The sequence below is a fragment of the Corvus brachyrhynchos genome, unplaced genomic scaffold, assembly GCF_000691975.1.
Source record: "Corvus brachyrhynchos isolate BGI_N302 unplaced genomic scaffold, ASM69197v1 scaffold44, whole genome shotgun sequence".
NCBI lineage: Eukaryota > Metazoa > Chordata > Aves > Passeriformes > Corvidae > Corvus > Corvus brachyrhynchos.
The window spans coordinates 5,447,248-5,474,260 of NW_008238359.1; the positions used below are offsets into that span (position 1 = coordinate 5,447,248).

General features: G+C 39.1%; 1 protein-coding gene across 32 annotated transcripts in view; it reads left to right on the forward strand.

The window, feature by feature from the left end:
• DLG2 (discs large MAGUK scaffold protein 2) overlaps nt 1-27,013 on the forward strand; it is a 1,005,290-nt gene that overhangs the window by 906,165 nt on the left and 72,112 nt on the right. For 31 of the 32 annotated variants that reach the window (XM_017735865.1, XM_017735859.1, XM_017735860.1 and 28 more), the window contains one exon: nt 9,960-10,074. In XM_017735865.1, the coding sequence (XP_017591354.1) occupies nt 9,960-10,074 (115 nt within the window). The remainder of the gene's footprint in view (nt 1-9,959; nt 10,075-27,013) is intronic. The other variant, XM_017735887.1, reaches the window with a different exon arrangement.

A 27,013-nucleotide genomic window follows, 5' to 3' on the forward strand; every position in this document is an offset into this window, starting at 1 on the left:
CAGGAAGCATGACTTATCCTGAGGTAATATATGTATTTGTCTTGTTTAAATTCATTCAAGCTTGTAATGTGCTGAACCATTCCCTATTACCTGTTTGTATTAGAAATGGTAATCCCCCTTTAATCAGGAAGCTCTAGCAAACTAACACAATTCTGCAGCTGCTCTCAATATTGCCTCTTAGAAAAGATCAATACATAAGTGGGAATGTTTTAATCCATTTTCTTCTTTTCTTTTTTGTTCAGGATATTTGGGATTGTTTTAAGGGTTTTTTTTAAGTTGCAAAAATGGATAGTTTTGTTTCTGGTCTTTGCTGAATTCTTCTTTTTAATTCAATAGAGTGTCCCAGACAACCTTAGGAGATGGCTGAAGATATCCTTGACTGGAAGAGCAGCACAGCTGAGTGTAGGAAAGTGGCAGTTATGGGGGGAGGTAGTTTTTACCTGGCAGATTTTGAAATCAAGGAGTGAATCATTTATTAATGGTATTTCCAGTGTTAGGAAATTGTATTAATCATAATAGCAAAACAGTTCAGCCTGAGGAAGTATATCCATGTTTATTTTCATATCACTTTCGCCAAGATTCTGTTTCTGTTACTGATGGTCCTTCTGATCTCTACTTTTGGTAGTCTGTAAGGCTGTTCTGTTCTGTGAATGGTTACCTCTGGTACTATTGGTATTCTTGCTACTGTTTAATTTTCTGCTTTGGCTTACAATGATTCTAAATTATTTGTGGGTTGTGGTTTTGTTGGGTTTTTTTGCTGTAGGCTACAACTTTCATGCTGGTTTATGGAATTAATAAAATCACATTAGCTTCCACATCACACTATTTTCAGTAAGAAACTTTTTATTTCCCCAAGTCTCTTTTAGGAACCCCTTTTTTATCTCTTCCCACTCTGAGTATTAGAATTCCATTGAGTATAAGTACAAAACTGGCATATGATGTGCTGTGAAAGTTTTTGTGGAAGTTTTCACAGAAATTCACTTGGGAATTTTGAGCCCTGATTAAGCAATGTCTTTTTTTTTTTTCATTTTTGTCTGAAAATCAGGTGGGTCAGACTGATCTACATTGCCAGTTTTATTTCAAAAAGATCCTCACATAATTCCTAGGTGGGTCCTGATCCTCCTTAGTCGCATTAAGTTGCTGTTGTTTCTGGAGATGATGAAGTAGGATTGTACCCTTTTTTCTTTTCCCAGCACAGTGTAGTAGAAGGTGGCATCTTCTTCATACAACAATACTGGGGCAGATGCCATCTGCCCCAGTGTGCTCCCAGCTCTGTATCCATATACTTGTGTCAGAGTGCTTTCCATTCTGGATCAGTCAGACTCAGCCAGGTTAGTGTAAATAGAGAACACAGGCTAAGCTCGTTCATTCTCATTGAGAGGGATTTGGAAACACTCACATGTACCATGTAGCTGACAGGTGGGACACTCAGGAGGAAATTTATAAACAGCTGAAGGCAGGTAGGAATCATTTGCCATCATTTACAATCTGGAAAAGAGGAATACCTACCCAAGGTAGTTACAGGGTTAGCTGAGAATACCAAACTGCCTTCCCAGTATTGCCAGGCCTGGGAAACTCTAGAAGTGGTCAGCTCTGTGTTGTTTCTTCATGCCCAACTCATGTCTTAAGCAAGCTAAGCCAGCATCTTCATTAAGATATCAGTGAAATGTGCTCAGCTCCCAAGAAATAGAACTACGCTTGGTAAAAAGCAGAAGCAAGAAAAAAACAACGAAGCAAAAATAAGTAACACATGCCCCAGGGCAATGATTTTGGATGGGGAATCATGGAAATTGAATAAATTTCTGAAAATATGGTCTTCCACCACTAGCCTGAAGCATCAAAATAACTAAATGAATTAGCTTAGCTATTAATAGAAAGTAGGTTTTGTTCCTTTGCAATGTCTCACATAAATGTTTGTTGAAGAAAGAGGATTCCGAGGCAGGGAAGTGCTTTTGTGTTTTTTTTTTTTTTTTCACCTTGACAGAGTCATTTTGTGCCTAAAACACCAGAGATTTCTTGAAATGTGTCTGCACTGTACAAAACAGTAATTCCTACAGAGCTATCAAGGTTAATGAGTCATAAGCTGCTCTTCTGGGTGAGCATGGCTGTGCAAGTTGGATGCCAGGGCTGAAGAGATGTGTCCAACTTTTCCAAGATCTCACACTGTGCTGCCAAGGCAGACCATGTGTAGGGGTATGGCTGCTTCAGATCTGAAACTCTGCTCTTTATTCGCCTTGCCCCTTCTAGGACATGTGTGCACACAACAAGTGTACATACATGTGTACACACAACATGTACACACAACATGTTATCCAAAATGTTAGCTCGGTCTGGGCCTCAGGGAATTAGAGTGCCACAAACACTCCTGTTTAGTTCAGGGTGCATCAGGCAAAATAAGAGGGAGGTTATTTTTTGAGAATGCAGTAAAATTCAGTGCAGGATAAAACTCCTCAAAGTCTTGTGAGGGGTTATTTTCAAAAGCTGTTGAATTGCTTGGAGTTTTCTTCAGTGGTTGGAAGAAGTTGAAGAAATTTCCATCTGAGAAGGTCCAAGCTGACACTTCCTGAACCAAGGGTAGGCTTTAAGAGAGCAGGTAGAATAACACCTCAGTAGGATACATAGTTCTTTTGCTCAGTAATAGCTTGATTTGTTTTAGTACATCTCTTTCATTAGGAGGAAGAGACTCTTTGAATCTAAAACTTCTAGAGACTACTTTGGCTTGGAATTATATTCCCTGTGTCTAGAAGTAGAACATGTTATTAGTCTCCTGAATGTATCATGGACAGAAGATATATTTTCAGGGGTCTTTTCACAACTAACACAAAATGAGGACTGTATCTAATGGTGTAACACATGGAGAAAGCATTATACTCAGTAATAAAGCAAAAGAAAATAAATTTAGTGGTGATATTAAGGCAAGCAATCCAGCTGCAGAACAAATACGTAGGGTGAACTTCTAATTAGAATACAGGCTGAAATGTACATAGCTGTATATTGGTAAAGGGAGACAACCAACCAATATGAAAGAATAAAGACATTAATAGCCCTACTGTGCTGAAGTTTTAAAGTGCAGAGCAATCAGTAAAATCAGTAAATATGCCTGTGTCATTATTTCTGAAAGGTTCCTGAAAATGGGTATGGAAAATATTTCAATAAAAACAGGTAGATATATTCAAAGTAATAAAACCTAATAAAATGTGAATGTGTCTTTGCTTCCCTAGTATTGAAATCTGTGTTTTTAATTTCCTTTGAATGAGCTCAAGGGAGCTGTATGACTGATAAGAAATAGCAGTATCACTTGTTCTGTTATTCAGTGCATCATGAAGGGAGCAAGGCTTTTTGAGCAGCACTTTCTCCAGTCAGTAAGGCCCACTGCAGCATCAAAAATGTGTGCAGGTTTTTGCTGTTGAGTCATGAATTTAGCTGATAAGTAAATTTAACTGATTTTTTGGATTTATTAAAAGCATAGCGTTTGCCATAAGATATAAAATCCCAAGCCGGCTTTGTACAGGGCTGTGTCCCTGGCAGTGGCAAACATCAGACACGGCAGAGGAAGAGAAAGGAGCCAAAGGTACGATGAACTGTACCTAACCACTGCATGTTTGTTTATTTCTTACAAAATTACCACAGATTACCACAAGATTTGTCACCATCATTAACCTGCTGTGTAAATGCTTGCAACATCAGACAGCTATAGAATTGAACCCCATATCATCTAAAAAGGGTACTTTCAGCAAAAAAAAATTGACTCAAACGTTAAAAAAAAATTTCTAAAGAGAAGACATAAAATACTAGTATTATCAGTTCATGTCTTTTTGTACACTTGTTCACTTTCCATGTGTATTAGAGTAGTTTCAAAGGCTTCCAGGGTTGTACGATGCTGGGCCCTTGGCAGGCATAGCCAAAGACACAGTGTTAATGTGGCAGCCTTATCTCTGCATAGCTGTCATAGGATGATGAGACTGACTCGTTCTGGCTCACACAGCTTCACACTGTAAATCTGTGGAAAAGAAGAACCAGACCCAGTACTCAGAAGTCTTGATGCTGGTCTTCTCACCTTCCTCTCACCTCCAAGTACAAAAACAGTGGTGACGGGGCAACACTGTGGGCGGGAATGGAAGAACACTCACTCTAGGAAAAAGTGTGTTATTATTTTAAATCTTAAAGCCAAGACACTTGCTAAGAGGAGGCAAAGGAAAAAATATTTAAATAAATAGCATAAATAATAGTATGATGATAATAGTCTTATGCACATCACTGTCTCAGATGTCCAAGGCAATAAGTTCATGACTCAACATGGAAGCATACAATTTGTGTTCCCATAAACAGAACAGAAGAAAATCTGAGAAGGTTTAAGCTGGCCTGGATCCACTGAAATTATGCTCAATTGATATTGACAGAGAAGCTGATCTGGCTCCTTTATTATAGTTTCTAGAGCTATTAGCACACTTTCTTTGAGGTGATAAAGTTCTCTTATTAATGCCTTCCTCGTTTATTTGTGTTTTGGGGTCTGGGTTTTTTTTAAGATGTGTAGTCTGTTAAAATTGAGCAGTTCCAGTGTTACTTTCCAGCTTGAGTTTCTACTTTTTAGTAAATCTGTTATTGTCTAGAAGCAAACAGTGATTATCCTGACTTATGCAGAAAAGCAAAGCTGCTGCTGGCTGACAGAAAGAATTGCTGTCTCTCTAAAGGGGCCAGCACTAAAAGCATTCAAGTGATAAAGACATGGACTGGGTTGCTGAAATAGTATTTTCACTGTTGTATCGTATGTCAGCATTTCAGTTTCTTAACTGTGCTTTACTTATAGGATCAGGGCTTTTTTTGTTATCATGTTCTCTAAATTCAATCAATACTACAATTTTTGTTATAAACATAAAGTGAAAAATAACAGTGGTGTAGCTTTGTAAAATTCTGCAGTTTTTTCTCATACAAAAACTGCAGAATATTTATTCATTTAATATAGATATTCTTTATTTCTATGACCAAAAATTAGCATCAAACTGTCAGATATAATATCTCCATCTTTGGTATTTTTGTATTCAGAAATTATTTGATTTTGAGGTTTACTTTCTTGTTTTCATTTTTGAGCTCTCAAAAGCATCTAAGACTTCCAGCAGCTTTCGTGTATTCTCAAGTGTTTTTTGTATTCTCAGCCTTTTAGTCCATTTCTGAACTCATTTTGAAAACTTTTAAACTAAAATTTCAATATACTGCTTATATTAATAGAAGAAGTCCTTGCTCCATGTATGTGAAAGGTCGTCGCAACAAAACTCATCCCAAACTGTCCTTATTGTCTTTGCATCCATCACGGATCTCACAAACTCATGATATTTGGAGAGACTCATGATTCATGGAGACACTTAAGTGTTAAGTAATCAGACTCACAGAAGTTCTCCTACCAAGTCTGACCATGGATGCCCAAAGAGAGTCAGTAGAAAGCTCAAAAGGGAGGGGTGTCTGTGTGTTAAAACAATTCCTTCCCGTCATGTAGGTGCCCACTTGCACAGTGGGTGGATGAGTTGGCAGAATTTTAGGTATCTAAATCACTTCAGCAGTAAAACCTTTGGTATCTGCATCCCCTGGGATACCTAAGTGGATTAGGCAAGATTTTGTAGATCAGAGTTTTTTGATCTTGGCCAGCTAAACATGAAGTGTATCAGTCTTTGGATATGAGGTTTTAGATGTTTTTTTTAAACAGGGCTGTCCATTTACCTTGCTTTGATTTCTCAGTATGTGAGCAAAGGAGAAGTTTCCAGGTGTTTGAAGTTTACTCCCAAAGATCTATCCAGTCCTTTCAACATGTCCAAGTGCTTTGGAAAGGAAAGGACTGCTTCAATATTTGAAGGTTAGAATATGTATGAGTCCCAGATACAGCACTTGGCAAGGTGTTGGAATGAGGTAGAAGGAAAATCACCAGCTCCATTTACTCCATTGATTCAGTCTAGGGAATGTATGAAGCAGACAAACAGTAGTTCTTCAAACTGGTGTCTTTATTTGATAAATATGCTGGTTTGGCCTTGGTTGGCTTGGGGGCACTTCACATTGTAGCCATTCAAGCTGACTCTCCTCTCTCTCCTCACTGACTGGAGAGCTGAGTGGAGCCAACAGACTCTTGGCACAATGAGGATTTGCCTGTGGCAGCATTGCCCTGAAAGATGGTCTTGCTCTCCCTGTAGCTGGGCCACTTCTCACAGCAGCAATCTCCTCTCCCACATCCAGTGCCACCTGTCCAGGGGCAATGAGTGCTATCTGTGTCTTTGGGACAGCCAAATTCAGGTCTGCCTACACTGCCCTGAGCCCTGGTCCAGCTCTAAACTGGTGTATGAACAAGCACTTCCCTCCACCCCATTTGCCCTGTTTCTTACAGCAACAGTCCCAGAGCCACAGGCCAGCACAAACCGCTGGATCATCCGTTCTGACCCCAGAAATAATACAGGTTACAGTTTGCTCCCCCATTTGCCCTTTTAGCCTAATGTGTAGCTTTATCAGATTCTTAAGCTACCAGAGTTGTTAAATGGTTACTAAATCAGGCAACAGGTAGGATCTTTGCAGATGGACTGTAATAAGTCAAATTTGGGAAGTTTTGCTAATGAAGCATTCCAGTAGCAACATGTTCTGTGTTCTTCCCTTTCTCCAAAGAGCATGAAATTAGTGAATCAGCTTTAACTGTATTTTTTGTCAGTATGTCACAACCTCAGTGTCCTTTTAATTGAGTAGGAGCCTTGAAAGTGTGTTATTTAGTTTGAGTAGGAGCCTTGAAAGTGTGTTATTTAGATTCAGTGCTGAATTTGAAGGAAGCATGAAGTGCTTTTCTGGACTTTAGCACTGTCCCTATTCACACCTAACAAATGCAAAACTATTAGGAAACAGCTCCCGTCAAATGATCCAACGTACAAAGAAGTGTTAAGGAAAAAGGACACTTTCCCAGTAGGCAGAACTACCACAGCAGTTCTGATGGCAGAGCATCACTCTTTATTTTTCCGTTCACATTTCAAATGCAGCTGTCACTGTAGCATCTAGGAATCAGTAGAAGTACTAGGAGGACTGAGATTAAAGATACTGATCTGAGCTGAGTTAAATACTGCCTGCATTGATGGACATGCAATTTTTGGTCCGGGCATTTGCCAAGAGAAAGGGAGAAGTGTACATTTCAGTATTTTTTACACAAAAATGTGAAGGTACAGTAGGAAAATACAGTCCCATAAATTTGGTTTTTTTCAAATTATCTATGAGTTTAAATCTAGAGGAAAAAACCATCTCAAGAAACAAAGTAACAGAATATCATTAGTACTTCAGTAATTTTTTATGTCAAGCAGGGAGGAGGACCTTGAACCTTGAGCTTACATCACACACTTATTAGAAAATTTTTAATATGTCTTGTGGTTTCAAGAGATCTCCCAGAAAGAGAGAGATTCTTGAATTCAGAATAAGTTTACAGTCAGTTAAAAATGGTTAAATTACAAGTGTGCTCTAAAGTCAGAGCACAAGCAATAATATCATCATCTGACCAAACTGTAGTCATTTGAGTATCTGATGTTCAAGTTGCAAATAGCTGGATGCTGTGCTAGAGAAAATCAGAGTTTCAGTCCTCTCTTCTCACTCTCCAGATTGGTGTCTAAATCTGGGAGTTACTCCCACACCTTACATACAGAGTCAGCCTGGGATGTGGATGCTTATTAAAGGGAAAGTTGCTCTGCTGTAGATCATTCATATCTTTGGCATTGCCCAGATGTAAAATGTTAAAGAAGATGAATTACACCGTATGTTTACTGTCTTCTTAAGTGTATCCACCATAACTGAAAGAGAGCTAGTAACAACCCTTACAGTTGTAATATTCTATCTGTTTGTGTAGGCCTGATGTTGTATGAGGAAGAGAAACGCAAGATCTGGTCCTTAAGATCACCTTTCCTATTTGCCAAGAAGAAATGTTAGATTCGTTGTAATGAAATATAAGCTAAACAAAGCTTTGCTCAGAAGATGATTATTTACTAAATAAATTCTAAAGCAGGGGATTAGAACAAATATGACTCACATAGAGCAAGCTTAAATCCTGCACTGAGGTAAACCCTGCACAACTCAACTCCACTTAAAAAAACCCACCAATTTGTAGGAGCCTTAGATCCACTGAGAATTTGTGCTTTTAAATCTCTAAGTTTAAATATGCACTCTGGGTGAAAGAAATGAGCAAGAAACAAGCTGTAGAATAAATCTAAAATACAGTCTGCATGTAGGAGTTTCTCTTCTCCTGACATACAGAATTTCAGTTGCAGTCAGTGAAGTCATAGGTATGTGGGAAGACTGAAGAGTCATACCACAGCAGTGGTTCCCAACTGACGAGCAAAGTAGCCACTGTCACTTAACAGACTGAGTAGGTAATGCCAAGGAGGCTCAGTGGAAAGGGAGGCAAAATGTGTCAAGAGAGAAGGAGGGGAAAAGCCCAAACACAAAACCCCAAATCAAACCACTCTGCTAAGCCAGCTTGAAGGTGGCTAGTGTCTGTGCAAAATGGGAGATCTTGTAAAGGTCAGGTGTTATTACCCAATGAAAATGTAGAGTGCACTGAATAAAATGAATTAGTTGTTGCAAAGCATCTACACGTTCTGGGAAGTGAGCCAGTAGGAACAGAAAATGATCAAACAAAAATAATGCTGAGTTCTTCTAGGAGAAAATGCGAATGTTGCTGTCTTACAGCATTTTCATGTAGCTCAAACAGCAACAAACAAGATGCAGACCAATGGGTTATAAATGCTCTGTAAAGATTTATTTGCTTAAGCTGGGACACGGTGTGATCTGGTGGGATGTACCTCCATCCTTTAAGGGAGGAAACCTTGTGTGCTGGTTCCACTTCTGCTTTAGCATTGCTGTGGGGAAAGGGACCCTTCTTTTGAAGGCATCAGTGAAATAAAACATTGAGGTGCAGGGAACATCATCTTCTCTTTGCTGGCATCAGTCTGCAACATCTTACTCTTTTAAGTGTCACTGACTCACTGAAATGTATTTTGCACACCCCCTCAGCTTAGTCTTATAGCTCACATCAGTAGATTCCCCGGGTTTAGGTTGAATTATGGCTCTCTGTGCTGCCGGAGGTTCTCAGTTTCAAGGAATTAGAGCTTGTCTCCAAAATCTCAACCTCTCTTCTTGCAAACCAAACTTGTGGGTCACACAATGAACAAGGGGAACATGGCAGCTGGAGGGACAATTGACAAGGCTGTGTTTCTGTCAGAGAGGAGTCTCACCAAATGATACGGCTCTAGCTTATGCCGTGTTGCTGGGCAGCAGGTCATAACATTCTGCAGAGCTACCAGTAGAACTGTGGAGGTGAACAGGGTGGGGGGGTAGTTCTGTGCCACTGTTATGCAGGTGAGGTTTGGAGTTTCTGGGATCACCCACCCTAAGACCAAGATACGGTTCCACCTATTTAAAATGAACAGAGCCCAAGCCTCAGTGGGCAGAGTAAATAAGGTGGCTGATTGCTCATACAGTGAATTGCCAGCTGCTTTGGGGATAATTTGACTTGGAAATATCTCCTTCATTTTGACGGGATTTTACAGTAATTGCTTGACTCATTAGTAACTTTAGTGCACCGTCCCACTGACCCTAACAAGGAATTGGAAGGAGGAACGATACAGTGCAAAACTGCTTTCAACATCCTTCCCACAGACTGAGAGATACTTGTTAACACGCTTTAAACCTCCTTTCCTTTCCTGAAGCTGCAGGACCGTGGGTGTAGATATCTGATTCCTCACCTAGTTGGTGTTGAAATATTCAGGTACCACAATAAAAAGGGCATATATTTACCTAAGATAATACATTAACGCAAGGTTCTATGAGACCTCAATTTTCAAGACATGCCTTACACTCATTAATTTAATGTTAATTTGCATTTAGCAGCCCTAATGATTATATAGGTCAAGAAAACTAAAATATCTCTGTTCTCTGGGGTTTTCTTATCTCCTTAGAGTACGCTCGATTTGAGGCAAAAATCCATGACCTGCGTGAGCAGATGATGAATCACAGCATGAGTTCTGGGTCTGGCTCCCTGAGGACTAATCAGAAGAGGTCACTGTATGTCAGGTAAGCAGGAAGAGTCTTCTCCTGGGAATATGTCACCAGCTACTCTGTCTATGCCTGATGTGTGTTGTTGGTTTGGCAACGTAGGAAAGAAGTCTGAGGAACTGCCTTGAAACAAACTGAGAAATGCATCCATCTTACAAGCACAGCATCATTAATGACAAAATGGATAAAAGTCCTATTTGCCCTATTTGACCATTTAGAGTAATTTGCAAAGACCATTATACTTTTATAGTGATTTGGATTTATGAGATTTTTTAGCTCTGTCAGTATCTGAGATGGATATTGTGGAGTATTTCCTTCCGTGTGAGGTCTTGCCCAGACATGGAATGAGTGTTCTCAGAAAGAGCACCTTTTTGCCAAAACGTTTTTCTTGCAAAACACGAACTCTTATAGCTATTCTAAATGCATGGCAATCTGCTGCTATCCCCTTGTGTATGTTCACCCTTCTAGCAGTCTATGCTGCAAAGAGTTTGCCATCTACCTAGCAAGATCAAATGTGCAGATGAGATGGCAAACAAGCTGCTGTCCACAGCGTAAATGAGGTAGTGAATAACAAAGGAATTACCTTTGTAATTTACTGTGAGCAGTGGCTGTAGTTTCACTTTGACTCTACGAGTCTCTTGCTGGACTGGGTGTTGCCCAATTGCCCCAGCAAAATTCTCGCTGTCACTCACCCCTTTTGGGACTCATGGAGACTATGGGACTCTGTCAAGTATTTTAATAATCTTAATAATTATGCTTCTCTAGGCTTTCATTTTCACTCTCCCCTTTGTCCCCTCCATCCTCCCCATGCTCAGTATATAATTTGAAATTCCTGACAATCACGAAGTAGAGGGAAGCAATTTGTCAGCCTCTAGGCAGTAATAATTATTCACAGGGGAGCTAATTCAGGTGATAACATTGCAGAGATCCAATTAAGGCTAAATTCTACATTTTGTCATTATGCTCTCAGTGTGAAGGAGTAAGGTAGCAGAGAAGGAAGGGAAAACTAAAATGTTAGCATGAAGGGTCTTATTCTAATGGGCAACAACCACATGAAGCACTAATTGGTACTGCTGTCAGAAGGAGCAATGACTGAAGGGATATGGATCACTCTTACCAGTGATGTTGCTGTTGGGCAAGGTCAGATTAGAAGTGTTGAAGTTTTCAATGCATCTCTAGCCTTCTCTGACCTGAAGTAAGTTTTTTTCCAGACCAAACAGAGTGACTTTTTTGTCAAGAGCTTTAGTCAGCTCCCTGAATTTGCATTTTATGAAAAGCCACAATTGTGTGTGTAAGGATGGATAGATCCAAGCTTTCTTTCTCAAGGTAAGCTAGGAACCCAAAATGTGGGGAGTAATGGTGCGAGAAGTCCAAGCCAGCAACTGCAGGTTAATTGAGGTGTACACATAAAGGGCTAACGCTGGGTCCTGAACACCTTACTGCAGTTTGAACTGCAACAAAGCTTGATCCCCCCAGTGCGAGCACTGACCTGGTACGCTCTGCTGAGAGCTGCAGCTTATTAACCTGCACTCTGAGCAAAGCTGAGATGTCTGTGCTGCATCTGGATGAGCCTAGCTCTTCTGTACAGTATTTCTCTGTGTGCACTGATGAGCCTGGTTTTCTGCTAGTTCATGAATTCTGGCTGTGGTCTGTCTCACTAAGCTGCTATGCCCTGGTGCTTCACTGCAGGAGCCTTTGATGTCTTAGCTGCTTATCTAAATGGCACTTCCCAAACCACAAATGCAAAACCTGTTCTTTTATTCCAGAATCGTTGTAACAAATGCCCCAAACCTCTGAAGCAGAAAACCACAAAAGCCTCAGTCACTTTTGTTAGCATTTACTTTTTTCAGTCAAAACCACACAATTGGCTGTGTCCATGTCTGAGCAGCCTGTTTGAGAGGCTCTGTATCCTACATATTGCCATAACGTGTTTGTAGTACAGTAGCACCTGCAGCCTTATGGCCTGTCGCTGTTGGTTCAGTTCATATACACTAATTACAAAGGTAGCTTATGTTTATGTTAGGCACTAAGGAAAAATAAATGTGGGCTCAAAAATGTACTTGTTTTAAGAGATGAAAATTTTCTCTTTATGGATACTCTTTACTGGCAGGGCCCATGTGAAAAGCTAGGATCTAGCATTTGGTTTCTATTTTTACAACTCAGGACATTTCTGTTTCAATGGATTATTTTAGTCAGCATGTGCAAGAGAGCTAGAGGCAAATGACCATATGTTGTTGTAAATCTCTAGCTGTAATGCCAAGTTTATGATTCAAGTTTGCTGTTTTCCTTTCTTTGGGATGTAGTGATTTTGCTGTCCTTCACTGAGTACGGCAAGCATGATTATTTTTTAAGCAGAAAGCTGAATTGAAGCAAATCACTATATTCTAGGCAACACCAGGAAATAAATTAAGATCCAGATAGGTTGTAATAATTGAAAATAAGTGTCATTACCTGCTCATAGAAAAGCCAGCAAAAGAGGGTGAGAAAAAATAAAGCTACAGTTATGCCAGTGTATGTGGGGTTCATTTGATACAAGGTTTTCTTTACCTTACCGTCCGTGATCTCCCCATCCAGCCCCTACCAAAAAAGCATAGCATTGAGAGATGTGAAATAAGCTATATTAAATTAAGTGAGGCAAAATGTAATATGTGGTTAAAGGGTTGAATGTAGGACTAGAAGTAGGTGGCTCAAAGCAGTTAAAAGTCTCACTTCAGGAGTGTACAACACAGGAAAGAGATCGAGAATTATTTGTTCAGAGAAACTGTGTAGCTCTTTGGCATGACATCCTTTATCTCTGCATACTCTGGTGTTTCAGTTTTGTATTATTTTTTCTTTCTTTATCCTAGTCTGTCTCTCTGACACCTCCTGGAATATTTCCCACAAATTTCCTGATTTTTTTTTTTCAGTACTACCTGGTCCTTTTGTATCACAGATCGTGTATCTCTTTTTCAGATGTCATCAGAGAGTCCACAATATTAAAGGCAAAGTATGAGACTCTGGGGAAGGATGGAGCAGTAGGAAATGCTTTTAATCCTTTTAGGAGCCTACAAATTCTTTGTCACTAAATCTGAGGAAAAGAAATACAAAAAGAAATGCAGAAAGTGAGAGAATAGATAGGAAATGTAGAAAATGTTATTATTCATGCTTTATTTGGTGGTGAAAGTGAATGAATTTAAATTGAATTCACTAACTGCAATGGTAGGCTAAAAAAATCTGCTGTTATCATTTTTAAGTCATTGGAATTCAGTCATCAGCTCATGATCAACAAGGAGAGTAAACAAACCCATCACCATCTAGATGTTGTGCTATATACATGCATAGCAGGGTCTTATGCAAATTCGTGTCTTCCTTTTTGTCTTTTCAGCTCAAGATTTTAAAATCTGCTCTTGTAAGATATATATATTTGCTTGTCTTGAAATAAATACACACTTTACTTTGTCCTTCTTGGTCCATATCAATAGTCAAAAATTTTAGGCTACATATGGTTACTGTTGCTACTCTTAGGAAGTGCCAGATCATGTTATTTAACTCACAGGCTATGGAACATGACAGGCTTTTGAAGAGTTAAGCATCAGAGAAGTACAGTCCTTTAAAACATTTGTTGAATTGGAGCAGCCACTGAAACTTTAACTTCCAAGCTTTGAAGGAAACTGAGAGCTTGAGTGGCTTTCCTGTTGTTTTACTAGATTATTCCTGAGCTTAAAATACTTGTGTTAGATTGCTGAGGAGAAGAGTAGCCACTTCAGTAATTGCCACAATACATGCAAAGAAAAGGTCTTCAGGAATTATCTGGCATCCAAAACTGCTGTCTTAGAGTCTGGTTTTGGTTTACAGATGAAAATTAGTGAGATACACTTAGAATAAACAGTCACTGCACCATTTAAGCTTTATTCAAACCAGACAACTTCTGAAACAATGTTTGTGTTTAAAAAATCCAGTTGTCTAAAGCCACAACCAGGCGCTGTGGAGGTTTATCACTGTGCAGAAATAATTCAAAAGCTTCACACCCCCCAGCCCTTTCACCGCCACTTCTCTGTTTAAAATCTGTTCAGTGCTGTCAGTGACCAGACATGATTTCACCTCCTCAGGGCTCCTTGTTGCCATCTATGAAGGGACTGGTTGATCGTACTGAAATGCAGCTATTTCAGCTTCAGCACTACTTTCAAATATATCAGTACAAAATGGATGGTACAGCTGGCTGTAAGTTTGGGGATGGAAATCAGGGCTGGGGCAGGACTGCAGTGTCAGAAGTGGTTCTGAAGCTGCTTCTCCACTGTGCAGGGAAGAGCACTACAGTGGGAAGGGCTCTTCCCAATAAGTTGAAGAAGCTTACGATCAACCTTTTTATTTCCAGTCCATGTTGCACTATTTATAAAAAATGTGCACAATGCAAAGGGGTGTCCCTTAGTCCACTACATTTTTTTCTTCTTCTGACTGGAATTAGTGCTAAGCATTTCATAGCTGTGATAGATATGGGCCTTACAAACACACAGTATTATGTGATAAAAATGTGTGTGTTCTGGTTCATTTTTTATTGAGCCATGAGGAAGAATCTGGAGATTTGCCATCACAACTTAGCATCAGCAAAGGGTAGTCAAAGCTGAGGTACTTTGGGTGTTTTACTCTCATTCCTAGCACAATGGATTCTCCAGTAGGTATTAAACAGCTTTATACAAATTTCCTGAACTTAGGAATTAGCATGTTGCCATATCATAAATTCATAGATGGTTTGGGTTAGAAGAGACCTTAAACATCACCTGGTTTCAAACCCCTGCCATGGGCAGGGACATCTTCTGCTAGAGAGACTTTGATTTTCAACAGATCACAGAAATTCTCAGTTTTGAATTTTTCAGAGCTACAATTGAAATTCAGTAGAGGCAGTTTGTGAAGATTGAATCTGATATCCAGGGCTGGTTTTATGCAATGTCTGTTACAAATACCATTCAGTCTTCCCATCTTCTCTGAGGCAGTGAACCTCCACAGGCTAGTGAACATCAGGTCAAGGCTCCGTGGGCAGAATTCTCTTGGGAATCTGCACAGCCAGTTGCAATGCAGTCTGAAATCCACCTGAGAAATGCAATTTGTGGAGACATCATGGTAGTGAAACCTGAGCACAGACTGGGTGATGGGTAGCTCTAGTATGTAGGTCTGGAAGGAGAAATGCCATGAAGAGGTAATTGCGCCGGGGTTTCCAGAAGGAGGTACTGAGGAAGCCAGAGAGAGCTATGAAAGTCATGATTAAATACTCATTACCAGGAGAGAGAATATTTTTTTGAGAGATGTATATGTGCGTGTGTATATATTATATATATATAAAGAAAATCCAAATAGATACATTAGTGTTAATTACATGCTATATCTACATACACATTGCAAAAATCTTCACTTAAGCGAGTTGCCTAGTATCTCTCTTGAGTCAATGGAGTGCACTTGGCACTTTCGGAGTACAATTCATGTCATCCAGAAGTAGACATCTAAAATTGCACAGGCGAATCATGCCCTAAAAATGTCTCTTTCTCACAGTTGAGTGGAAGGAGCCTCAGGTGATTAGCTGAGATGTAAACATCAATATTAGAGACACTTCAAGTTATGTGACCTGAATCCCACACACACTGACAATCTTTCTGCTTTGCTCTCTCTCACACACACACACACGAGTGTTCATATGCTTATCTAGGAGCTGTAACATCAGGCTTCTGACTGTTTCTGTGCATTCTTCTGTGACATAGATTAGAAACACCAACAGTCTTGTTTAATTGGGCTGGTTTTTTGCTCGTATTCTTATTCCCCAGAATTCCTTCTGAATTCATTTGTCACTTTATTTAGCGCTACTGAGGATCCACAGACACTCAGTACACGGTCATCAAGCTGGATGAGTTTAAGACTCCAGCATCTGGGAGCATCTGAACTGTAGTTTCTTTCAGGTTTTGCAGCACTGTAGGCCAGTACAGATTTCTGGAGAGCAAATGTAAGTGAGCTTGGCACCTAGACATTATTTTTTGTGTTTGTTTTAATGAGGAAATAGCTACAGCTTACATAGCCATGCGTGTACTTTAATGGCATGATAGAACTATTAGAATTCCCTTTACTGAACAGTAAGTGGAGGAGAATGGAATTTTAGTACAGTTTTTTCACTTACCTCAGATTCCTGGGCAATTGAATGGTCCAAATTGTAGCACAGAATGGAAACATGCGTTCAGAAAATGTATCATAAATGGCATAATGCAGACATGTTTGGAAATGGCCAGATAGGTACACACACAAAAACTCAATTTGTGAAAGGGCTTATTGGACTTGAAATTCCTTTTCAGGCTGGAAATGTTGGAATGTCACTCATTTCACATGTCCTGGTTAAGTGAGAGTTTCTGAATATTCAATTACTGCTTTTTAACAGTTCTTTCTCTGAAAATAAGAATCTTTTCCAGATCCTCCTGGCACAAATATTCTCCCTGGCTTCAGTGAGAGCTGCTCAGATTCAGAACCAAGGAAATAGTGTAAATCTTTATTTTTCAAAGCAAGGAGGGTCACTCTGTGTGCTTTAGAAACCTTTTCCCTGGGGGGACATTCAAGACCTGAACTGCATCACTGAGTAACTGTTCACTCAGGTCTTCATTAATTATCAGAAACACTGAGGAACTGAGGAGGATGAGGGATTTGCTGGAATACAAGAACCACCTAATACAATGGGAAATATGTAGTTGTTATTTATTGCATTGAATTTCATGTTTAGAGAAAAAGCATCTGGCTTACAGGACATGTGATTATCTGTAAAGTGAAAAAGGAAGATGAAACCAACTCTTGTCTTTGGCAAAGCAAATCTAATATTTTCTTGCAAAATACATCCTGTTTATATGCTTAGAGGCATTTGCAAAAATTACCGTGCTCATCATTCTTCTGCTAATAACAGAGCAAATGAGAAATTAAAAATTTCAACTGAAAATTGAAGAACAGAGGATATCTGGAGAGAAACTGTTTTGTTGGGCTTTTTTTTAAGGTGGCCTCTTGGTGTCGGTGGGAACTGTGAGCATTTCACAGTTCTTTGTATTATGCCTGTGAAATTTTCACAGGTCCTTAACTGAGGTGTCCTAAGACTCACAATGCTTATGCCACTCTCAGCTGAAAGATGCATGTGAGAATTATTAATCGTGGACTACTCACAATTCAAAGGCCTTCAGGTTTATAGTTTGATGGCAGTCTGGTGCTAAAAAAATCCACCCTAAAATGTGATGCTGTAAATACAACAAAATATGTCTCACCAATACCCTAGGACTGTGAAAATTGATATATTTAATATACAGTCAGTTGAAACTATTAGCCACCTCACAAGCAATTACACTTTTTGCTAACAGTCACTGCAATTCTTATTCATCTGATACTTTTTTGCAGTGTTGATACTAATGAACAGTTAAGGAAAAAATGATGTTTGTTTGCAATTCTTCGTAATGTTTCACAGACAAAGACAAAGCAGTTAATGGAGAGTGAAAACTGAACATGTAAACACATCAGTCAAGCAGTCTCATCTCTGTGTCTGACACCAGCTCTCTCCTTCACATCTTCATGTTTATCATATCTGCTGCTCTTAGGTACCGGGTATGTAATGAGTTCAGCCAATCCTTCCCAGAGACAGGGTGCAATGCATTGTTAGCTGCAGCATGAACCAACAGCTCAGCAAGCCTTTTATCAATGGGTGTTTCTCCAGCTGTGTCAAAAAGGGGCAAAAAGCACATGTATTTCTATGTGGTTGTGGCTTTGCAAATCATTGACTAGTTTGTGTTCAAGATTATGAGCTATTGCACACTGCACTGAGCACTTGGAAGGACGGAGCCCCCTGTGAATCAACCACAGCCTGCAGGAATCGGAGATAACACATTCTGCCTGAAGTTCAGAATAGAAAACAGAATACAAAGCAGCTCCTTTTCAAAGCCATTCTTGCCTAAGTTATCTTATCTTTATATTTTCAGTAAAACTTCTGCGTATTTTAAAAAACTGGCTCAGACCTGGAATCGTGTTCTCAGTGCTGAATTATTAGTGCCTGGTGTGAAGCAGCTTTTCTATCAGCAACTTCAGTAGGCATAAATAGTACATACTTGTGGCCATTTTTCGTATTGTTCTGTTTCATAAGTTATTAAAATAATGTCTCAGAACAGGTAATGTGCTTGACGTGATGTCTGCTCTACAGAAGCAGCACACCTTTTTCTTTCCTTAAGTGATGCCTTAATATCTTTTCATTGCACACATATTGTGCTTTTCCATTCCCTAGAGGGATTGCCTGCTTTCTGCTTCAGAGACTAGAAAGTGTTAGCTTTCTATTATCAGCTAGGATAATATCCAAACCAGAAGATGATGAGGATGAAGATCCTGGCCTTATGTGGGAGTAGGATTTGTTTGAAATTTTTATAACCCAAGATAGGCACAGTTTCAGCCTCATTTCTAAGCAGAAATCTGAACATGATCCATCGGTGCAGGGTGGGGACAGGAGAGTGAAGATAAACTGTCTGTGGCTTAAAATGGCTGAAAGTGAGTCAGCAAAACATGCATTTAAGCAGTGTGTGTTCTCTGTGAAATAGCAGTCTGATCCAACAAGTAGTTGCTTATGATGTTTCCATGTCAACAGCTATAATAGGACACCATCAGTTTATGCTGCTCTCAACTGGAAAAGTACAAGCCAGTAGCTTAGAGCGTGAACATAGAGAGGAGAGCCTATTGAAATAAAAGCTTGTGTGAGTACAGTCAAAGTTGGAAACCTAAATATGTGCACTGGCACACAGCACAGTGGCTAATGTGAGAGAAAGAAGGTGCTTGGCCCTATTGAAGAGTTTTCTACCTGAAATCTTATACAGAGAAGTCATAAAGCCACTGTAGAACAGGCTCTCCAAATCGGCTGTGTTGAAACAAAGCTGAGAAAAGTGTGAAACAGGACATAACACTGCTGAAAAAAGTAGTGGGAATCTGCATACAAAATTGCTTTCAATAAAGACAAATGAGGAGCATCTTTGGTCTCACTGCAAGGAAGTCCATCTATGGAGAGGGAGCCCAGCCGAGTTAAGTGATGAAGCTAAGTGGGACCAGTAGTCTTTTCTGACCCTTTTACTTCTCATTAGAAATAGAAATTACTGTAATAATGCTATGGTGGGCCTGGGAGGATCTGGGGAATTGCCTACCTGAATTGGGGATCGTAAGGAGTTCCTCAGGAACTCCATTTGGTCATTCACTGCCACCCCATTCTTGTAACAGGAAAAAAAGTACTAATCAGGTCCTCCCAGGCTTCACTGACATCCTGTTGAGTAAACCCTGCTTTAGATGCAGCTGCTTTACTATTTCTGCTGTGAGTGGTGCTTGTGTGGGACTGGTTGATACTTAAAGGTGGTGTCCAAGGTGACCCAGCTCAGCGTGCCAGCCCCAGCAGGTCTTGCACTACTTGCCCCATCTCTGTCCCTCTTGTATACCAGTGTTGACAAGTTGGATTTGATCCTCTCTGAATATGCCTCATATTCAGTAAAAAATTAATTGAGATCAACACATCTCTGTGTGTGTTATATATATGTGTGTGTGTACCTCTGCATTCTGCCGTGTCTCTGACTTCATCTCTTGTGAAGATTCTGATTATGTGTGGTTCATTCTTCTCTTCAAACTTCCTGCACTAATTGCTTTATCTACTAATGTAGCAAATAAGACTATCAGAGTTATCTGGTGAAGAGTTTACCAGATGTTCCTCACCAAATAGGAGTTATAATAATTAAACATTCACCCACTTTCCACAGATTCTATTTCTTATGCTTTTTAATTTACCTCGAAGGTAACCACATTCCTTCACCCAATATATTGGGCTGCCACAATCATCAACACACCTGCTTAGCACAGCATAATATCTACTCCTGTACAAAGCCCTGCCCACAGAGAAGGCAATAACACGTTGCTATTTCTGCTCCTACATCTTCCTGCAAGTTGTTTAAAAGGGTCCTGGCATAGTGGGCAGCAGCTGAAAGCTTTGGGAAAAAATTAGGGCAGAAAAAGTTACTTAACAATATAGAAGGCTTTGGGGTTTTTATAACCTCATATTTCTAACCACTTAGATTTTAGTTATGTCAGGCTGGAATAGTTTTTACCTTAGTGTGCTACTAACGATACCTGTCCTTCCCATTTCCAGAAAGTATCAATATTTATTGCACTCTGGGAGATGGAAAGATCTGTAACCTTTTTCTTTTAAAAAACACTATCTCTGCAGACAGGCTTTTTCCCCTTGATGTTCTTGAAATGTTTTAGAGTCCAGGTAGAGGCTGCAGATATCCACTGTAGTAATTACTCCTTTCAGCAGAGACTGTAAGACAATTTGGAGAGAAAAGGATCATAGGTTACCAAGATGAAAGCACAGCCTAATGGCCATCAAGCAGTATTTTGCCACTTTCTTGCAGATGGTTCAAGATTCAAAGCTGTATTTCAGTCCTTTCCACTGTTCCCATCTGTACCCAGCCAGTATGACTTTGTCTGTCATGTTCCATTTTCCTGAGAACACTTCAGGAGCTACTCTTGTAAAAGAAGTAGAGCTTAGGTTTGAAAAATGTCTATGGTTTCTTCATGTATTTATGGACAAGGAAACAGGTTTCTTTGTGAACCCATCTTGAAAATAGATTGAGACTAGACAGTATCAAAATCATTTTCAGAAGCACTGCAGGAAACAAGGTAGAAGCAGTGTTTCTAACAGGGTTTGCAGATTCCAAATGCAATTGCCCTTTCAGTATAAGCATTGAAAGTTATTTTTCCTTTCCTACACTGGCTGGCAGAGCACTGCCACGTCCATGGAGAGCTGTTGTGACAAGAATGATCTGCTGCAGGGAGAAGCTGTGGATGTAATGTCCCAAGAGATACCCTGGAAAGTAGATTTGATCTCAGAGTCACTGTGCCCAGTGTTTCATCGAGACATGACATTACAGACACATTTTTATGACATCCACTTGTTCCTAATTTAATAGCAAATTTATCACATTGTATTGTTTAGGGCACTGGTATCTGGTCCTGATTTCATACCTGGTCTTCTTTACAGAAAAAAGGATGAGCTGCAGGAACATTGTCAAGGTCAGAGCTAAGTTCCTAAAGCATCTTCTGGAGTTATGAGTTACAGCATGACTTCAATGCATGGCACTTCTTCAGATCTGATTTACACAGGTTTCATTCTGCTTCAGTTAACCCTACCTATACTGCAATTAAGGTCTTCACTCAGTCTTTACTCTGGTTTCAAGCCAGAATCATGAGATGTTCCAGGAGTAAAAATAAGAATTCCTCTTTCATTGTTGATATTTACATGTGGATTCATCTTGAAAGTCTTGTGAACTTTAGCAGATCTTTCACCAAAACTGAACTGGACGTAAATTTTCTTGATAAGTCTTTGACAATCTCTTCATCTACTTATACTTTAATAATTAATTAGAACATCAGTAAGAACAAAATATGAATTAATAGATGTGGACCATGAGACACTTCATATCAATTTCTGTGTTGGGCTTACTGTCTGGCCAAATCTAGTGGTTACTGCTAGAAGATGATGGCTCAATTTGCAGTCCACAGCTCACCGCATCTCCTGCTGCAGGTCCAATAACTACAGATTATTAACTCCCATGAAAAACAGATATGACACCTGGCAGCGAGGTGAGTTTCACTGGTTTAGTGGTAAATAACTATTCTTTCCTGTAGATTTGATCTCATTCATCAAATGGCTAATAATTTCTTTCAATATTTGAATCATATGCTGTCTTTCTGCACAGGCCAAGAAGTATGACCTTTTATTATAGCTACTGTGTTAGTAAAGTCATCTTTTTTTAATTGATGGTTTCAGGATTGTAGTTTACTTTAATTTGTATTATTGCTCGATGTTAAAATTCAGAATATGTTTAAACAATATATGATTAGAAATACAGGGTTTTCTTTTAAGTGTCCTTAGTGATCAATTTATCTGCCTTTGTCTGTCTGCTGCACCACCAGCAGATAGTCATTCATTTAGAAATACATACATATAGGTTTCCTTCAAGAATATCAAAACAATTTTAAAATTTGGATAAAATTCAACAGATAATTTTGCCTTCAATGAGGATTGCAACAGCTTTGGCTGTAAGAAGTCTGGAGAAAAAGATTGTAAAATAAATAATCAACAGACAGGATGTTTTTCTTACTGAAAATATGAAAGAATAGGCAAATTGACTGAATTAATGACTTGAAAATTATCCAGTGTAATGCAAGGATCATGGCTGAATTTAGCCTGTAGAAAATGGGGTTGTTTTCCTCTCAATAGAGTATGAAAGTGTTGTATGGTAAATGGATTTTCAGCTACTTTAGTTTTAATTTCTCTGTATTGCCATCCTAAGGACATCAGGCTTGGACAGACATAAGAATATATTCCCTTCTAATGTGGACAGTGTGCAGAAGGATTAAAGTTTCCTCTCCCTAAACTTCTTACTTGCTATAATTTCCTTGCTTCGGTGCAGCAGCTCTAATTTGCATTAAGATGAGGAAAGGAAAATCCCTACTTTGTTTGTTGGCATTTGAGTTTTTAGGAAAGGACACTTCAATTATAATCATATTTCAGTGCTGCTTTTTAAGGAAATTTTATAAAATATTAAGCTGCTGCAGTTGTACTTTTAGTGTTCCATCTATGGAAATGCACTACCTACCCCAGCAGGTTACACAAAAGATTTGCACTCATTTTTCTGCTTGCCTTGAGTTCTAAATATATTCCAGAGCAACTGGGGACATGAGTTTGAAAGGTAATTTTGTTGTCTTTTGGAAGAGCAGATAGATAAGTATATGAAATATGGGAAATACTCTAAATTCATTTATTAAATATTCCATAATAATTATGTCTTCTACAAAATCAGTAAACCCCATCTGCATTCAATATAACCAGTAATGTGGCATGAATTGAGGAGTCATACACTGCCATAGCTCAGACAAAAATCTTAGTGATAGCAGGAATTTACTCCAAGTTACTGTTTAGAAGATCTCTGCCTGTTAAAAGCACACAAAGAATTTTCCATCCTATCCGAGCTCTTTCTCCAGGAAGATAAGTGGTATCATGCTGGAATTGAGTAGCTCAGATTCTCCCTTGATTTAGGACCTAAAGATACACAGTTATACTGTTAAAGAGATATTAGGTGATGCCGGAGCACTACAATGAGCTGTTTGTTCCTTTTAGGACACCCAATTGCAGTTATTGGAGATAAAGAGATTTTTAATAAGTCATCTCGGGCTATTTAAGTCACCTAACTCTGAAGAGTCTGACATCAAATTGTTGAGATTTCTGAATTTGAAGTGTGAAAGAGGTTGGGGTTTTTTTATTGCAGCCCAAATGGAAGTTTTTCTAATGGGATCAGAGGAGTACATCTAATGCTTCAGTTTCGGGTCAATATCACTGAGGCTCTGGTTGTACTTTTATAATGTGTCATAAACAAGAAAACCTCAACAGGTTTAAGAAAAGGATGATCCAGTCTCTCTCTGCCCCTGACTTCTGACATATTATTAAGGTACTGGAACAAAAAATCATGAGGAAAACCCCATTGACAACAAATGACTGTATCCATTCCTTTAAAAGCACGACATGTACCTGGCCTTCTGTCCATTTCTGCTATGAGAGGCAGAAGAAAAAAAAGGTAAATCTATGGTGTTTTCAGTGCTGTTACTTCTCTGCAGAGCTGTAGCTTTTTAAGTAAAGGACTTAGTCTTTTCAGTCAGCAAAAAGGGAATATTTCTTGTAATTGTGTCTTTATTACGTACCAAAAAGACTACACCCACAAGAGAGGTTCAGGAAGACAGCATGTATGCTCTCTTAGAGTATTGCTAAAAAGTAGACCTGCTGACATTTAGGTCAAATACTTCAATAAGATTCTCTTCGAGTGATCTTTATACCAGAAACTTTGCAATACTCAAAACATTCACTGGAAGTGAAACACTGGATATGTTTTTCATGTTGTGTTTTACCTCTGATCACACTGGTAATAGGACTACGGGGGGTAAAGAACATTTTAAAAAATCAGCTCTGCAGACTGTTCTTGGAAGAATGAAGTACCAACAGAAGTAATTTAGTGTCATTAGATCTGGAGAAGTGCTCGCATGAAAATATAAATACTTTTTAAATAATCATGGTAGGCTGGGACTTCAAGACTGTGAATTATTTTCCCAATATATATTATATTCCCAATTATTTTGGGAATAATCATCCCCAATTACAAGAATAATTGAAACTTTGAGATTATTAGCTGATTTTAGAATTTATTTTCTGTTTTCTTAGCTTTTTTCACTGATGAAAAGAGTCATCCACCATCAAGGCTAAGGTTTCCTCTACCAATATTTTGCCTGACATAGACTTCCCTAATGGATGATTAATGGGAAATTTGCCTTGGTAGAATAAAAAATTAGATGTTTATAGTTTTGGGTTGCTGTGCAATGATGTTCTGTAGAAGGGGGCTGTTCTTTACATTTCCTGAAGGCCTATTGAATTGTACCTCATGCTTTTTTGGAGGGAGAGCATTTACAGCTTAACTCCATTAAGCTGCATTTGCAGCTTAAAATTACAATAATCTAATAGAATCATAGAAAATTTTGGGTTGGAAGGGACCTTAAAGACCATCTATAAATTCCATCCCCCTGCCATAGGCAGGGACACCTTCCACTAGACCAGGGTGCTTAAAGCTTTGGCTTTCCCAAAACTAACCCTTACCTGCTTAGGCAAGGTTTCTAAATTCCTCCTGTGAGCTGTCCCTGTATCCGCCCCTGTGTACTGCACGGTGTGTCAGTGATCGAGCATCTCACAGCAGCATCTGCCCTGTAGATCAAATTCTTTTAAAAGTTGAAGTTGCATCTTTCCTTCACTCATGTTTTATCTGTTCTCTGTACATTAAATCACAGAATCAGTAAGGTTGGAAAAGACCTCTAAGATCATTCTGTCCAACCATTAAACCAGCACTGCCAGGTCCACCACTAAGCCATGTCCCTGAGCACCACATCTACACAGTTGGTGAATTCTTGCAGGGACAGTGATTCCACAATTTCCCTCTTCTGCAAGACAGTTCCGTTGTGCCTTTTTTTATGCTCTAATTGGTTAGCATACATTAAATATACATGTAAGATGAAATTATTAACATCACTCTGTTCTGTTCTTGCTCTACTCATCTCTTTAATGTTGTATTTGGATAGTTCCAGGTCTCCACATGCTTCTCCACAGTATGCTGCTGGTACCTTGGGGAAATTTCCATTATGTTCTTTGATGGACTATGGGCAGCTTGTTAGTTAATCCATTATCTACGTCCTCATCAGTCACACTTTTCAGGTCTTTCCTTCAGTGGCACAACTATAGTCATTACATTTCACATCTTTCAACCCTTCACAGCCATGCTTTTGTGTCTGTCTGGCACTCAGAGTGAAGGGCACAAGATTTTGGCTGTGTAGGACAGGCTGAAATTCACAAACCTAGAGGATGTTCACTGTGATTGTAGTCACAGAAATCTATTATTGGGGGGGGTGAGCGAGAAGCAAATTAGTGAGTTGCCACTGCTCAGTACTTGTTCCCTAGAGCAGAGTTTTGAAATAATAGTCCATCCCTTGATATACATCTCCACTCTTGCAGTCCCCTTGTGTGTTTCGAGTGAATTTTTCTAGATTAACTTGGATTCAGTTCTTTCTGCATTTCAGAAAGAATGGGATTACACTTCCAAAGATTAGTCCATTCAGGTCATTGCATCAGTATGCAAATAAATGGTAATTGAAAAAAATACACTTTTATCAGCGATGGATTTTAGTGTTGTAAGAATTCTGCTAAGTTGAATAACATCACAATTCACTTTGATATAACAAGAGCATCACAATAAAATCTCATCCATTCAGTGATCTGGCCAGTTTCTCAAATTTCATAAAACATCAGTTAAAACATAATTAAACCATCATGAATGCCTTCTGCTTCTGGTCTCTCTTCTCCAACAATTCACCCTTCATAATTAATTAAGTGGGATGAGGAAACAAATTAATTTTAACTACTTGACAACATATTTCTACACCTAATACAATATATAAATAATGGTGTTTCAGCAGCATTTCTTTCAGATTCATCTTAACTGGAAATGAAGAAATGCTTAAATTGCAGCAAGGCATGCTAGTGTAATAGTCCCTATGTTTTAACGTTCTGATTTTTTCTGGCTCCCCCAGACCTTTGTAATAATAAATCTTGTCATTGCTGTCACATCACTCCTACCTTATTTTAGATCCTCATCCCTGTCCTTATGCTCTGTAGGCAGGCAATAATCTCATTTTATTTGGTAAACCTCTAGGTTTTGTTTTGTAAAACTCAGGGATAAGCTGCTCCTCTTAATAGCAGGGAGCAAAATAAGTGAGCTTTGGGATAATCCCATTTGGTGACAATCTGTGAAAGAGGGTAATGCATTTTTTAGGACTTTCCCAGTATTTGGTTTATTGTGTTATTTGTGCATCAAAACTGTTCTTTACCTCTTTTTTATCTCTTAAGGGAAAGACTAAGAGACTTCTTTCCATGACACCATTTTTAAGTGAAGCATTGATTTATTTTCATTGATCTCACTGCATAGTGTTTAAGAAATTGATGTTGCCATTCAGCAACATGTCACACTCTTGTTCTCCCTCAAGTCATTACAGAACAGGTCAAACCTTGAACCACCACTTTCCAGTCTGAATAGTTTTCAGTGTCATTCAAGGAGAATTCTTGGTCCAAGAATTTAGCAGTATGTATAAAATCATTGCTGCTGATTGATGGGGGGAGAAACTTGGAACTGACTTTGCCAAAATGCTAAAAGCATTTTCCAAGGTGGCTGTAGGAAGAAGCAATCCTCAAGGGGAGGATGCAGAGGCAGGGAGCAGAACTGACTCAAAATTGCCTGTAGAATTGATGGAAGTGCACTCAACTTCCAAGCCATTTTATGAGCTACAAGAGCCCAGCTCTGGCATC